This window comes from Bactrocera tryoni, chromosome 5 (assembly GCF_016617805.1).
Source record: "Bactrocera tryoni isolate S06 chromosome 5, CSIRO_BtryS06_freeze2, whole genome shotgun sequence".
Taxonomy (NCBI): Eukaryota; Metazoa; Arthropoda; class Insecta; order Diptera; family Tephritidae; genus Bactrocera; species Bactrocera tryoni.
In genome coordinates, this window is record NC_052503.1 from 37700631 (window position 1) to 37715497 (window position 14867).

At 40.5% G+C, this 14867-nt stretch overlaps 1 protein-coding gene across 2 annotated transcripts in view; it reads left to right on the plus strand.

The window, feature by feature from the left end:
• LOC120778076 (fringe glycosyltransferase) overlaps positions 1-14867 on the plus strand; it is a 118302-nt gene that overhangs the window by 78256 nt on the left and 25179 nt on the right. For both annotated transcript variants that reach the window (XM_040109769.1, XM_040109768.1), the window contains exon 4: positions 6677-6779. In XM_040109769.1, the coding sequence (XP_039965703.1) occupies positions 6677-6779 (103 nt within the window). The remainder of the gene's footprint in view (positions 1-6676; positions 6780-14867) is intronic.

A 14867-nucleotide genomic window follows, 5' to 3' on the forward strand; every position in this document is an offset into this window, starting at 1 on the left:
GTTTAACTATTGTTAAGCTATATACATATACATATCAATAGTTATATAACAGCTTTTATCTGCGAAGATTTGCTCTGCTAAACCAGCTTCAACGTCTGCATAGGCGTGCGTGCTTGCGAGTTCGCCGTCCGAACTGGTAGTCCGCCAGTAATTCATATCAACTAAAAACCAGACTAGCCGGCATTCAGACACCTACAACCATGTACACCGATTTATTCATTTATTTCACCTTTTTTATTTGTTTTGCATCCTTTCATTTCGGGCCATTCATGTGTCCGTCAAAATCCTCCATCATGCTGCGTAGATTCATTTGTCTGGTCGCGTCTTTAGTGTGTGCGACGGGACAATTTCAACAACCACGGCCGCTCTGAAAGAACCATCAATCAGTTTTTGACAGTTTTAAGTAGAATTTTATGAAAATTGAGTCGCGTCCAATGTGTAAATTGTGAGCGAAAATTGCATTTTGCAATTTGACGCGAAGCATTTTACGAAAATTCTATACACCCTTGCTGTGGCAGTTGTATGCAGTTGCACTAAGTGTAGGATCTAAGCACTACTTGACAGTTTCCGGCTATTATGCAAATTTTTGGGACCAGACTAAAATTATCGAAACGTTTAAATCGTAATCGCCAAATTCATTGACTTTTGAAGGTTTTTCAGTTAGTTAGAACATATTTTTTATATTATTTATTTTAGCGGTGATGCTTGCCTTGAACTCATTAAAATTGCGTTCAGGGTTGGTCGACGAGTGCCTAACATCGCTATCAATATCTACGAGTGTGTTTGTGATAAGTCTGGTACTGGGTACCAGGATATAGCGGAATCGCATCAAAGCTGATGAGTCAGCAATGAAAGGTACCCTAGAACCGCTATCGGTAGAATGGGAGCGGGTCGGCCGTATCCTCTTGTGTTCTACTACTTGATAGCTGGGCTTCGCAGAAGCTTGGCCAGCGCTGGGCCACCATCAGTACATGCGCTGTCGCAAAACCCTTTCAGCCCAAGATCTATGGCAAGATATTTAGTGAAAGTTTTGCCCTCAGTAAGGTTAGTGTCTCCGTAGTTGTGGGACTTTTAACAGACCATTGCTCTATTGGTGTCCATGCTGTAAGGTTGGGAACCTTAGCAGACGCCAACTGCAGAAGCTGTATGGAAGAAGACGGGCTGGAAACAATTATACTTCTTTGAGCGATAAATCACTCTATCAACAGAAGAGAAAGGCAACCAAACTAGATGAATTTTTAAGGCAAAGAAGTAGAGTTTAAACTAATATTTTGTAAATTCAAAATGTTTTAACCAATGCTAATTGGAAAAAGTAAAAAAACTATAATTTATTAGTGTTATATTTGTTAATAGTATTTAGTTAAATTGCATTTAACTGTTTAAGCTGTCTATTAATTCCACTTCGTTCTTCCATTGTGGTTGCTTTCACTCTTCGTTAGTGTGTCTTTCCAATATCGTATACTCATCGGGGCACCTGTATCTACAGATCAAATAACACATAAACGATTTGCTCTTCCAATACATACCAACACACTTGAATATGTAACGAAAGCGTTGGCCTATTCGAATTTTATCAACTGGGCATAAACGTATTTTAAATGACCCCTCAACTCATTGAAGAACTGTGTGATAGCTGTGTCGTAAATCAGGCGGTCTAGATGTGTGCTAGTGAACAACTAGTAGAAAGGCCATAAAAGTGATGATTACAACAAATTCAATTACAAATCCCACTCCAGTGGCCTGATAAGTACCGGTGGACAACATTAGCTCATCGACGCAGATTACTTTGATTTTGTTGAGCTGTTGAGTGGCAGAGACTGAAGTGTATATTGTCGTCTTCTTCTGCATCCGACTACTACTGCGAGAGGTTTTGGAGACCCTCGCACATCCATCACTGGCTCAGCTCATACGCAAATGGCAGGTTTACAGTTTTACAACTGTCTGTAGATAAATTTGTAAGTTTATGCATGTCTCTCATATACAGTGGAGATCAGAAAAATATCATCGAAACATATGATATACTTACTACTCAATTCAGAAGCCCGAAGTCCACTCTATCAAAGTGCCCAAATAGCTCATATACAGGGTTTGTCCGAAAAGTAATAGGACTGATTTTATTCTGAAGCGACTGTACTTCGGAGCGTGCGCGCACCGACTGAATTCGGTAGAAGGCGTTCCTAGCTAACGAACGAGCGGCTGGTCCGAGCACCTGGAGAGTCAGGATAAACATTTTTGCGTGATGTGTTTCTGTGAGTGGTGCAAGCCTAAAAAGGAACCTTCGTTAGAGCAGAAATACGCGATTAAATTCTGTGTGAACATGTTTAAAATTTACCCCCCAATTTGTGAACAACGTAATCACAGATGACGAGTCGTTTATCTTAAGGTATTATCCCGAGACAAAGAGGCAATCTTCCGAGCGGCACACTCCGGCATCTCCTCACCCAAAAAAGGGAAGAATGAGCAAATCCACAGTGAAAACGATGTTCATTGTCTTATTTAAATTCAAAGACATCGTCCACCATGAATTTGTTCCTCCTGGACAAACCGTCAACGCCAAGTTTTAAGTGGAAGTCCTCAAGAGACTCAATCGAAAGGTTAATCGGGTCCGACAAAATACCGCAGCGGATTGAAAGTTGAATTTTGAGACGACAGAGGGGATCCAAGCAGCATGCACCTCAGCTCCCAAGGCTATTGCGGAGAATGCCTTCCGTGACGCCTTCTATGCTTGGAAATCGAGCTGACAGCGCTGCATCGACGCAGAAAAACTTTGTAAATCATGAAACAGGGGCAACAATGTCCCAGTAGATGTGTTTATAATAAAATCTAGTTAGTCCCTTGAGGGTATGACTTGGAGGAATTTTGATTGAAATTAACCACTTTGACCACAATTACATGAAAAATTGGTTTTGAAAAATTTTATTTTTTTTTTAAGAAAATTTAGTAACTGTTGTCAATTTTATCTGAACACGACTGTAGATGCATTTGTTAACAGCCAACTCGGTTTAAGCACTTTGACTGCTTTAAATTTTATGTCGCTTTAAATGTAGTTCCTTGCATTGGTATGCGTTAAATTCGATTTAGGAGTTTTTAATTTACCTTTTTAATTGCTTTGATTTACGAGGCGCTCTTTTGACGTTTGTGCTCCATCTCCAATCGATTTCAGACGCAAGTAAATGCCGAATGTGTTGAGCTGCGTCGGCTTGAAGTTGCACTACAGTCGTGCCTAAGTAGATGTTTATCGACCTATGTATGTACATTTGTATATGCATTAAGGGGTATAATCACACACCGACAGCTCGATCACAGAGTAGAAAGCAAAACAGTTACTTAAAGTGACCGCTGCCAATCGTCACTCAGCTGGCCACAACCAGCCAACTGCCACACACGCGTGTATTAATCAATTTCGTCGTCCATTTATCACCGCCGCTGCTTTTTTTCTCGAGATTGAACACACCTAAGTCTGTATATAAAGCAATCAAATAAACATATATAACTAGCCATGTGTGTGTGTGTGTGTGTGTGCTTGATTACTTGATTCATGCGTCAACTTAGCGTGTTTTTGGTTGAGCGGCCAGCTCGGCTTGCCGCTGATTTCGGGCGCTTTTTGTAACAAATGCCATCACATCAATTTTCGATTTGGTTGATTGTCGCATCGTCTATTTTGTGGGCGAGCAGACCTGTTTGGTTTTATTGTTGGTCCCTTGTTAACGGCTCGTCTTTATTGTATTTACTGTTGTCGCGTCACATGTGAAATAGAAAATAGAACAAATATTATAAAGAGGTCAGTTATCTGCTGATTAGCTTAATTTGTGCAGTAGCCTACTTTCTTAAAACAATGGTTGTGCTCACAAGCGTCATACAAGTAAAGAACAGTAATTTTTTCAATGTTTAATTCACACTTCTATTAATTTTGTCGTCTTGTTCGTCTAATGTTTTAGTGGTTTCAGTCTACTAAAATTTTATTTTTCGATTTCATTCCTTGCACTCTTTTACCTAGAGGTTTCTTCTCTGCTCACACAACTGCGAGAGATTTGTGGGCGGAGCGAAGCCTAGAAGATGAGGTGCAGTGAGTTTCTTTACGAATGGATCGAAGTTAAGAGGGAGAAGGTGGATTCTTTTATCGCGAGCTCTCCATCAACTCCAGTTTCAGGTTATCAGACCCCACGTCTTTTAAGCGCTGATGTACTGTTCCGAAGTATAGCTCTCTTCAGAGATTTGGGTATTCACTTTGATAAACAAACGGCTATACTGACATTGAAATCCCTGACTATCGCTCAAAAGTAGTTAAGGAGTGTTGGACCTTATAAGTAACCTCTGAAAGCTTTTTCCATATAAGACTTGTATGGTCCCGGTTACAGCGGAATCGCCGGAAGTTGTAAATCTAATGACCTTGCTTGGAAGGGCACGCTTACCTCAGTTTCATCCGATTAGAAGTGAGTAGTGTCTGAGAAGTGTCTAATGGCGTCTATCGCTGGTTCTATTGACATATGGATCTCTAGTGAGCTTGGCAGGCGCTGGTCAAGAACCAGAACTTGTGTGACTGCCAGTTCCTTCTGGTCTAAAGTGAACTGTAAGAGTTCCTTTGAACTATTTGCATTTAGCATAGTTCATCTCGCTGCCGGAGTTCTGGCTGGACATTGTCTAATAGGTACTACTAAATATCTTTCCGGAAGCTCTTTGAAGGAGGAATCATCTTGTCATTTTCTCCTCCGAGGCCCATTATCAGCAGACTGAGATTGAAATATCGCGGCGGACACACCACATATCTTTAGATAACCTAGAACCCTTCTCCGAGGCTAGATTTAATATAAACCGCCTTAATAAATTTTTGAAGCTCAAAACGCTTCGTCGACATACGAGGTGATATACTTTAAGGACTTTTTGGATAACATATGACACAAATATCTGTCCAAGTGCGATAAAACGTTGCTTTTGGATCAACCCTATGATCTAAACTAACATATTAATATTATGCGAGAAATATGATTTTAATCACAATTTTTTCAAAAAGGATATCCGCTTCTTCAGCAGGTATGTCGTTCAATACTTAAGTGTTTTTTCATTTCGATGATCTGTAGGACTCTCATGATCAAGTAATAGATAGATCCAATTAAAATGGTGAATACAAATAGGAGGAACTATTTACCCTATTAATTCTTACGGGGAGAGTAAGTGGTGTTGTTCTATACTTAAGGTTACTCTCAGGATCGCGTAATACATTTAAGGGATGAGAATAAATTTGTTGTTTTGGAGGCATACATTTCATTGAGTCACCTTAAAGACTATGACAGTAAATTTGATATACATATAGTACGGTTATATTTCCGTTAAAAATATATATAAATTTATGTTGTGATTCTCAGTCTTTATAATAGCACTTACTATTTGTGCCCACTCAACTAAATGATCTCCTTCGCTTATTCCAAGTAAACTACCAATATCCCCACCGAAACATTTCAGCAAGTTGTTAGCATTGTTGTTGTTGTGACATTGTGGCATTTTGATTAATATACCATTATGAACGGACTAATGAGGAACCTTCAACGGTCTTCATCGCCCCTGTCAACTGGTTGCTTTGAAGATTCATACACACAACCTTCGAGTCATCGTAGAGTTTCGCATAATAAATTAAAAATCAGCAAGAAGATCTGGTTTCGGCAAGTCTTGTGTCATTACCGAAATATCGTTTATCGCATTCTTTGAGGTGACTCGCCACAGAACCGAATGCAAGGCAAGCTACGACCCAACCAGCCCGTCAACCAGTCAGTGCCGGTGAGTCTGCCTGCTAGCCAGTCGGTTGGGTAGATCGCAGTCCCGGGAGTGAGTAGTGGAATGTGGAACAAAGAGCGGTGGCATAGTGTGTGGTGGTGGCGGTGCAGTGATCGGCGAGTGTTCGCGGCAGCCGCATCACATTCAAGCATCCGAACGGAATTTTGATTAGGACTACAACATGCCCACTGAATTTTTGTTAAACGCGCGTTGGATTTTGAAAAATGTGTGTATCCTCCTGCGACCGTTGAGCTGCCTAGCCGGCAGCCGCATTACTGCTTTACTTGCAACGCTGCCGCGTCAATTTCATTTCGTTTTTATTCGTTGATATTCACATGTATTTGTATGTGTGCGTCGATATGCGTAAATCTTCGTCATCTCAAATGGTTTCGCTTTTTAATAAGCGGTACGGCAAAGGACCAACCATATATGTATATATGTGTCCATTTGTATATGGTGGATTGTGCCAAGAGGCGATTTTAAATATTCCAACAATTTTCGTCCAATTAAGGTGTATGTATGGCATATGAGGCACGCACTTGCGGTATGAGAGTGAACAGACATTCGCGATATTGTATGTATGGCGTTTTGTCCATATCGAGCGCTGCCAGGCTACGCAGATAAGCTCCATATGCAATATGCTCGTTTCTGCGGCACTGGGAAGATTCTGTGTTCAGTTCCCCTGTACCATTGCGCTGTCCATTTGTCTGCTTGGTCATATGTGTTTGCTGTGTGCGCATGCGCCATGGCATTAGCTACCGTTTTTGCCGCCGCTTATCCGGCATGCTTCTTTTTTCTTGCTTTTTTTGTTTGCTCATATTTATTTGCTAGAGAATTTATCACTAATTAAGCTGATTTTCGGTGATATGCTTTAATCATTATTCGTTTGGTATTTGTGTATTTTCAGAGGGACATCTAATTAACACAAACTGTTCGCAGGGACACTTTCAGGAAGCTTTGTGCTGCAAAATGTCTGCGGAATTGGATGTCTTCCTGGCCAGTGGCAAAAAGTAAGTTGAAATTTTACTTTTTCTAACCTTTAAGTAATATTTATGACTAAGCAAAAGAAATTAGGATACGTAAATAAATGTTTGTAACTTGAAAATTTTGAAGGAAGGAAAGATCTTTAATATTGCATCTCAGTCGTCTAAGAGCTAGGGACTCGCGGTTATTATACTCTAACACATATTTATTTTCTTATATTAATAAAGTGCTGACTCAACCGACCTTAGCTTACCTTTCTATCTGGAGGTGAGACGTCTGGGCAAGTTACTCTTTTTGCTGGATTCCCTCTATCTGAAATTGTACTTGAAGACTTAGACGTCGCTACGGCCTTGGTATCATGCTCGACTTTGTTAACAAACTCGGGTTAAATAGACAATACGATTGAGAAAAGAACAGTCGTAAGAAAGAGAGAATTTTCATGAGGAACTAAACACAACGTGTTTATTCCCCATTGGAAAAGTATGGACCAATGGTTCTGTTGTCGACAATTCCGACGGCTCTAAAGGTGAAATAGGAACAAGAGCGGGCTTCTTCTGTAGTAATCCATGAAACTTCTTCTGTAGTAATACATAATATGCAGGTTTTGTTTGGTGTATCCCCTCTTGACCTGATTGTCATACAGAGTGCTGTTGCATTCAGGCTAATAAAGGGCTTGAGTGTGTCATTGCTGCGGAATGATTGGATTTCCGATGATGATGTGGAGAGGAAGGGATATCTAGGGAGTAGGAGGCTTCTAGATGATTGGGTCAGTTGTAGGTGTCAAATCCGTTGGGATAATAGTCCTAACGGTCGAGTAACTTACGAGTACATTCGAGCCGTTGGATAAGACATTAGGGATCTGGGTTGTCGGAATGCCAAAAAGTTAGGGAATGATGTGAATGATGTCTATTCCGTGGTCACCAGTATGGAAGTGCAACTGGTAGTAGTTTCGGCTGCGAGGTCTGAGTCGAGACTTAATTCTGGTACCACGGGGAGCAGGGGCTCTTAGAGCTCGCTCCAACCTGCTCATGCGGACTGGCCCCTCGGAGAGTATCATAGTGGTTGCCGTTAAAACCCAAATGCGGGAAGAACTGACACTTTGGCAGTTGAATGTGGAATTGCATTGCAACCGGGAGTCGAACCCAAAACTACGGCAGACGTTTTAAATTAGCCTCCAACTCCACCAAAGTGGTTAGTGTGTTCATTCCAAACTGCCAATTGCTAGTGATAATGACTGAATTTTCAGGGCGCTGATCAATGCTTTGATTTAATCCGCTGTACTTTTGAGCACTGTGGTGAAAGACTCTTGTCAACAAGTACCCACGTTAAACACGCCGGACTTTGTAGTAATCCATACGCAGAAGATAGCTTTAAACGTGTCTACAATTCAGTTTTTCAGGCCAAGATTGGGAGCAAAACAGCTGCTAGGTACACAATGCACCTAAGCTGTCTTAGTTCATTCAGTTCCTTCAAGGGTTTTTGGAAGCAATGCATTCTAGAGCAATTCCTTAGGTCTTGGAACACTAGCAACACAGGGCACACAACAAAGCAGCTTTAGGATAGTGTTGATGGTGGACAGACCAAAAAGCTTCTATTTCTAGGCAAAAGGGAGCTTAGTAATAATTTAGGGGTCATCTCAGGAAACCTACCCTAAAGATCCCATATTCAGACTCCGAAAATGGAAAGTGGATTCGGTAGAATGCACGACGGATGATGATGAGACTCTACAGCATTATCTATGCGGACGCTCAGCCTTCATCCGGATAAAGCGGGATATTTCACGACTCCCAATGCTACAACTAGATAGCTATAGATAGGGCAGCTGGGATGGAAACAATCAGGTTTTTTACCAACTCCTAACTAAATTGCTGTATTAAGCTTAATGTGGTTTTCAAAAGAAAGCACAAAATAGGCCTACTGATGACCTAACTGCGGTCTGATATTCCTGCGCTTCCCTTTTCAATTAAAGCAACCAAGCAACTTGGGGATTATAATAATAAAGTAGAAAATGAAAATTAGCAGAGTTTTAGACCCAAAATCGTACAGAGAACGTTTAATTCAATATGAATTGATATTTCAGATAATTGTTACGCAAAAGGCTTGCAAACTCAACTTCCTAACCTCATTGAATATTAACATTTTATATTGTTACCTACCAGAGTTGCACCAACTAAAAATGATTAAATTCGCATCCTCAATAAAAATGCTCCCTTTATAGTCATTTGTATGCGAACTGGGCAGATTTTCGCCTTTAATCCATTGTTTGCTTTGTGCGCGCCTACAAACAAAAGCCGTTTAAATGTTGCAGCAACAGCCTCCTGGCAGCAATTTCGCAGCTGCAATTCGCGCTATTGTGTATTGCCATGCCCAACACCAGCGGCTGGTGGTGAGTCGCTCCCCTGCGACCGGTGCAGACTACAAGGGCAACCACCACAGCAACAACAAAAGCAGCCACAACAACAAGTTTGTGTGCAACATTGCGGCTAAACTGTTGACCGCATCTGCATATAAAATTACCAACGCCAACATACAAATAGCGCACGAAGCCTATGAATAGATAAAGTGGCTCGAGCATCGATTGCATTGTGGCAGCGGCTGAGCAGCCCGGGCAGCACCGGAGCAACGCCAGAACAGCTGCAGCGAGTGCAACAACCGACACTGGTGCGAATGCTGTTGCAAAGCAGAAGTGCCGGGTAGATGAGGTGCCGCCATTGTCATTGCCGTGCTTGTTGCTTACCACGCATGCATGTACATAGTTGAGTTGCCCACCAGCGATTGAAGCCAGGTTGCAATGACGGTGGGCGGGGATGCAGTGCGGTTCATTGGCCTTGCGCTGTTGTTAGTGGCTTTGTGGTGGTGATTTGCATTTGATCGATCGCATAATTACGGGCTTAATGCACATATACACGCACACACAGTGCTGCATACGCATGTTCGCACAGACGTGGCATGTGGCAAGTTCGCTTAGTAGTTGCTTGTAACATGTGTCACAAGTCAAAGTTCACAAGCTCGACAGTTGTTTAGTTGTTTATGGGAGGGGAAGGGTTGGCAGCGTAGGCGGTTTGTCACTCGGCAGTGATGCTTTAATTCAACGCAAACGCTCACCGACATTCATACGCATAGGTATCTGTGATGTTTTGCTATAGTCAGCAATGTTGCAAGTTCGCAATCGACTTTTGAATTATGTATAGCGAGGCTCTCCCGCACACCACTTCTTTTACGCTTTTATGCCATCGCCTGCTTAAGACCAATTAACGCTTTCACCGGCACGTATTAATAAAAGCTGCGGTAATTCAAATTATATATCTTGTGTTGCACATAATAGTAAAGTGGTGCGCCTGTGTGTGTGTATGCCTGCGCCAATAGAAATTTTCATCTAGTCAAGTGCGAATAAGCGGGACTCTAATGAATGCTCTACCACTTCTAAGTGGCAACCCACTCTGCCACAGTCTAGGCACTGTCGTTGCGCTTGCCACTGTTGCATGCCGGCTTCATGTGTAGAACACTCTATTTAACTGATGGAATTGATGGCAAAATTATTGCAGTTGCCAACTTTAACGAGCCCAAAGTCAATTGCCTCGGTGATTATACGAAATGATTCGGTGGAATCTCAGCTGCACACCATTTCGCCTGCACCGTAACCTTAACAAGCCATCCATTAAATCATCATCGGCAGCATCGAGTGCCTGTTAAGTAATTATGCATGCGAGAGTCTTGGGTGAAGTCGAAAGACAGTTGCTCTCTACTCCAGTCATCTATTCAGCAATATATCTCCTAGGTATGCGTGTGTGCACCCTTAGTAAATGCGCTTTAAGCGCTATCAGATTAGGAGCTGACATTGCAATTTTATAACTTCTTTGCTTCACAGGTTAATCAGCTGAGTTGCAATTACAGGAATTGCTGTAGTTTCGTTCTAACTGTATTTACTAAATATATGTTCTAAATTTAATGACTTTAATTTAGTGTTAGATAATTGTCAAGATTTTATGACTTGCTTGTTTTAGTATGTTTCTTGTTAACACTAAAATAACGCAATATATTGACGTTGGATCATTTGGAGCTTTGAGAGTGGTGAATCGAATACGCTACTATTTAATATCAAATCAAATTTATCGTAAGTTAAACAACGAGTATAGTTTTTAGTCGTTTCCTAGTATTTAAAAATCGAGGGCAATAAAAGAATACCCTGTGCTTATCGATTTTGCTGTCGAGAGTGCGAATCATATTTGAGCCGCATACAATATTACTGAATTCATTAATTTTATAATTAGAAATCGCGGACTGGAACGCACGAAGACTCTGTTTGCCACAATTCTATACGATTTTCAATTTTTGCCTGCGAAGTAATCTCACACTCCCCTATTTGTTTTTCCATCTTCTTGGTGGCTTATGAGTAAAACTCCAGCTTCGTTTTCAGTCAGTTCCAAGCTCACAGAAAAAAACCATTTGAGTAGACTATTTACACATTCACTGCATTTGTTTCTTAAGACATTTTTAATCACTGCTACTACTATAAGAATGTCTACATATAATATTATTTTCACGTCTGTTGATTGCTATCTTCTTAGCACCCCGTCATATAAGACGTTCCATGACAGCGGCCTAAAACTGACCCTTATGGTATTTCATTCGAGATAGAGGCCTCTTGGTGCCTTCGTCAGTAAAATCACTATTCTGTTTTAAAAATAGCTCATTATAATATTTATGAGGTTTTCATGGGCGCGTATTTCATCCTGAGCTTTGATTATTTGTCGTAGTAGCTCAGTTGAGTGCATTTTTATATCCAGGGTAATCAGCGCTCAGTATTTTTTTGTGAGATATTTCCACCGTTCGCCACTTACTGAACATTTCGCAGCATCGACGTCAAAGTGGGCCTTGGTTCCATAAAGCAGAGTTGTATTTCTTGTAATCCGCGAATCCGAATCCTGTATTGCGAACTCCAAATGGTTGCGTATTATGCTTTCGGGCACTTTGTCAAGTCTGGAGTATACATAGAGGTCGGTACGATGAAGGGTCTTCTGGTGGTTTTTTCAAGTTTCGAGAATAATCAAACGCACCTTTCGGGCCCGGCCGGGAAATACCTCTTCTTTATTTCAAACGTTATATACTTTAGCAAACAGGTGAACAGGCTGCAAATTTGTGAATCTCGATATACTGACATCGAAAGGTTATCCATTTCGAGGTTCCCTACATAAAAAAAACACAGAAACTATAAACTTAATGGGGAATGTTTATTATGGTTCTAAAGAACATTCTCTGACATATTTTTTTGAAGATTATCTCTTTCAAATGTTGCCCGGCGGCTACGCCTTAGATGGTTAATCCAATTTTCGATGACTCGTTTGAGCATTTCGACAGGTAACTGGCGAATGAAATGCGTTATGTTTTGCTCCAAGACCTGAATCGAAACGGGATTGTCGTAAAGACTTTAGACTTTACATAACCCTACAGAAAAAAACTAAAGGTGAGATCACACAATTTTGGTGGGCAAACGTCCGGCAAAAAACGTTAAATTACCTGCTCACCGTTTCTCTAAATAAATTCATTAACTGATGCGATGTGTGGAAAGTGGCGCCGTCTTGTTGAAATCAAATGTCACCGAGATGACGAGCTTCAATTTCAGGCATCAAATATTCGGTTATCATGTCGCTACATGTTTTTTTTAAGGATAGAAACTGTTTTCATTTCTTTATGGAAATATTTCCACATGAAATCGATTAGTGCAATTTCGGCAACAACAAACAACTCAGACTGAATATAGAGCTCAGATATCTAAAGAAGAAAATCACTCCAAATTTAAACTTGAAGATTATTATATGTGTGTTTTCAAACTTGTATCTAACGAGGTAAGCGTTACAGAAATGAGCTTCTTTATTAGACTACTTGAATATCGATGCTGCTCTATGATGTAAATAACCCACATAATTGTTTATTCTGCCATATGTAGACATAGATTGATGTTGAAAAAAAAATATATAAAAATTGCAAGAGCAGAAATTAAGCCTAATCTCTTATTAGTTCTTGAACTCAGATTTTTAGAAGGAAAAAAATAATTTTTTTTGTCTTCTAATAAAGATAAACTTAAGAAGTATCACTCCTAGTTCTTTCACTTTTGCACTTCTATCAGTTTTGTAAAACGTTGCCACTGATTGCGTAACACAAATAACACAATTGCTTTTTAGGAGAACCAATGCGAGCAAGTATACCATAGAGCGCACACATTTACGCTCACCCTGACGGAAAATGTTCTAGTTGCGAGCTGAATTAGTAGCTTTTACTCACAAAAGTATGTTTCTACTTTAAACAAAAGATGTGTGAGTTCATTTCAAAACACTCTAAGCGTTGACAATTGATGTTCGTTTCACCATACTCACTTGCGAGTTATGCTTAGAGAGAACTCGGCAAGTTGATTGGGAACCACAGAATTTTCGTTATAACTTTTCCTACAGTGGATTTGTTTTGCAGAATGTTAGCATAAATGTGGCTATGCAAATTGTTTGCAACTGCAGTCGAGCACCACAATATTGCTGTGGTGTCTAGTACATGTATTGCCCAATCTTATTGCAACGTATCCAATAATTTCGAGCAATGCAGATTTGCAAAACTCTATATATAAACACGAGTACATGCCAACATATTAAAAAGAATGTACGCAAGCATTCGAGCATGTGAGCACTTTGTGGCAGCTGTTACTGCCCAGTTTAGCTGCAACAGAGTTGCATTTGCATATAAAAGTGCACATAAGCACAAGTAAATGCTTAAGCATATAAGTTGGCATATTGCTTGTTGTTGCTTCACGTGTTGCCTGCAAGCAGTGCACGTGACCAACATTTTACAAAATGAGAAGTTTCTACGCCGCACCGCAGCGCACCCCTTGCCCGGTTAGTATGGCGCGCAAACAAAGCACGAAGGAGTTGACTGTCGTTGGAGTTCCGCTTTGCAAGAAAGAATTGTTTATTGTTGCTTTTGTGGCAGCTTGGCTGAGAGATTGATTTACTGATTTGCCGGTATTTATGTTCGAGTTATGACTTTCAGTTGGGCACAAGCAACCGAATCTATTGGTACGGTGTTACCAAAGTAAACACTGCCTTGCGAGTTAGCAGCTGAGCTATTAAGTTCAGACTTTCATAACGCAGATTGGATCCGATAAAATCAGCATATTTATTTATTACTTTTTTAATTTTGCCCGCAGTCGATTTCATTGATGTTGTTGCAACAACTTAAAACCACACCTATTTGTATGTATGTATGCCTGGCTTTATTTATTGCTTTGGTTGTGAGATCAGAACTGGTGCAGCCAGTCGAGAACCTTGGCCGCTTGTAGTGCAATAAATTAATTTTGCACATTGCGAAATAGTTCGCTTTAATAACGAAACAATTAAAAAATTGCTAAACGGCAGTGCAGCTGCTATAGATACTTAATACAAATATGTCCACTGAGTAAAAATATAGTTTGTTACTTGGAAGTCAATGTGCGGCGCAAATAATTTGCATACAAAAGTCGCAAAGTACCCAAGGCAGGAATCTTATTGTTGTCTTGCTTTCACTTCTAATATGTTGTTGTTGTAGTGGTAGAAAACATTCCTGAAGTTTCGAGGTATGGTGCCGAGTTGTCAGTCCTTGGACGGTTAAAAAATCCAGATCCGCCCCGGTTACCTAGGCCCTTGGGAACGGCCTCTTCTACTACTCTTATACTCTCGCTCAGTTTGTCTCAAACGAGCGTTGATAATTTTTCCAAACACAAAGCTCCTATATTTTCCTAAAACCCTTGCAATTATCGCTCTACTTTATATAAGAGTTCTTAAGATACATATGTATGTGTTACAAACTTCAGAATCATCTCCAAGTGTCCAGTGTAATGGATGGTCAGTAAGAGCTAGAACAATACCCTATTTGATTGCAGTGTTTGATTTCGCCAGGATGTTTGTAACACCCAAAAAGTCAACGTCGGAAACCATATAAATAATCAGCGAGAGGAGTTGAGTCGATTTTGGCAAATCAGGAATTTTGTGTACTTTCGATCTACTGTTTTGCACATGACCTTTGCAGTGAGCTCGTTCCATCGGGTTTCGATTTTCTTTACCATGCTTCTGTCCAGATCGTCATTTAGATCT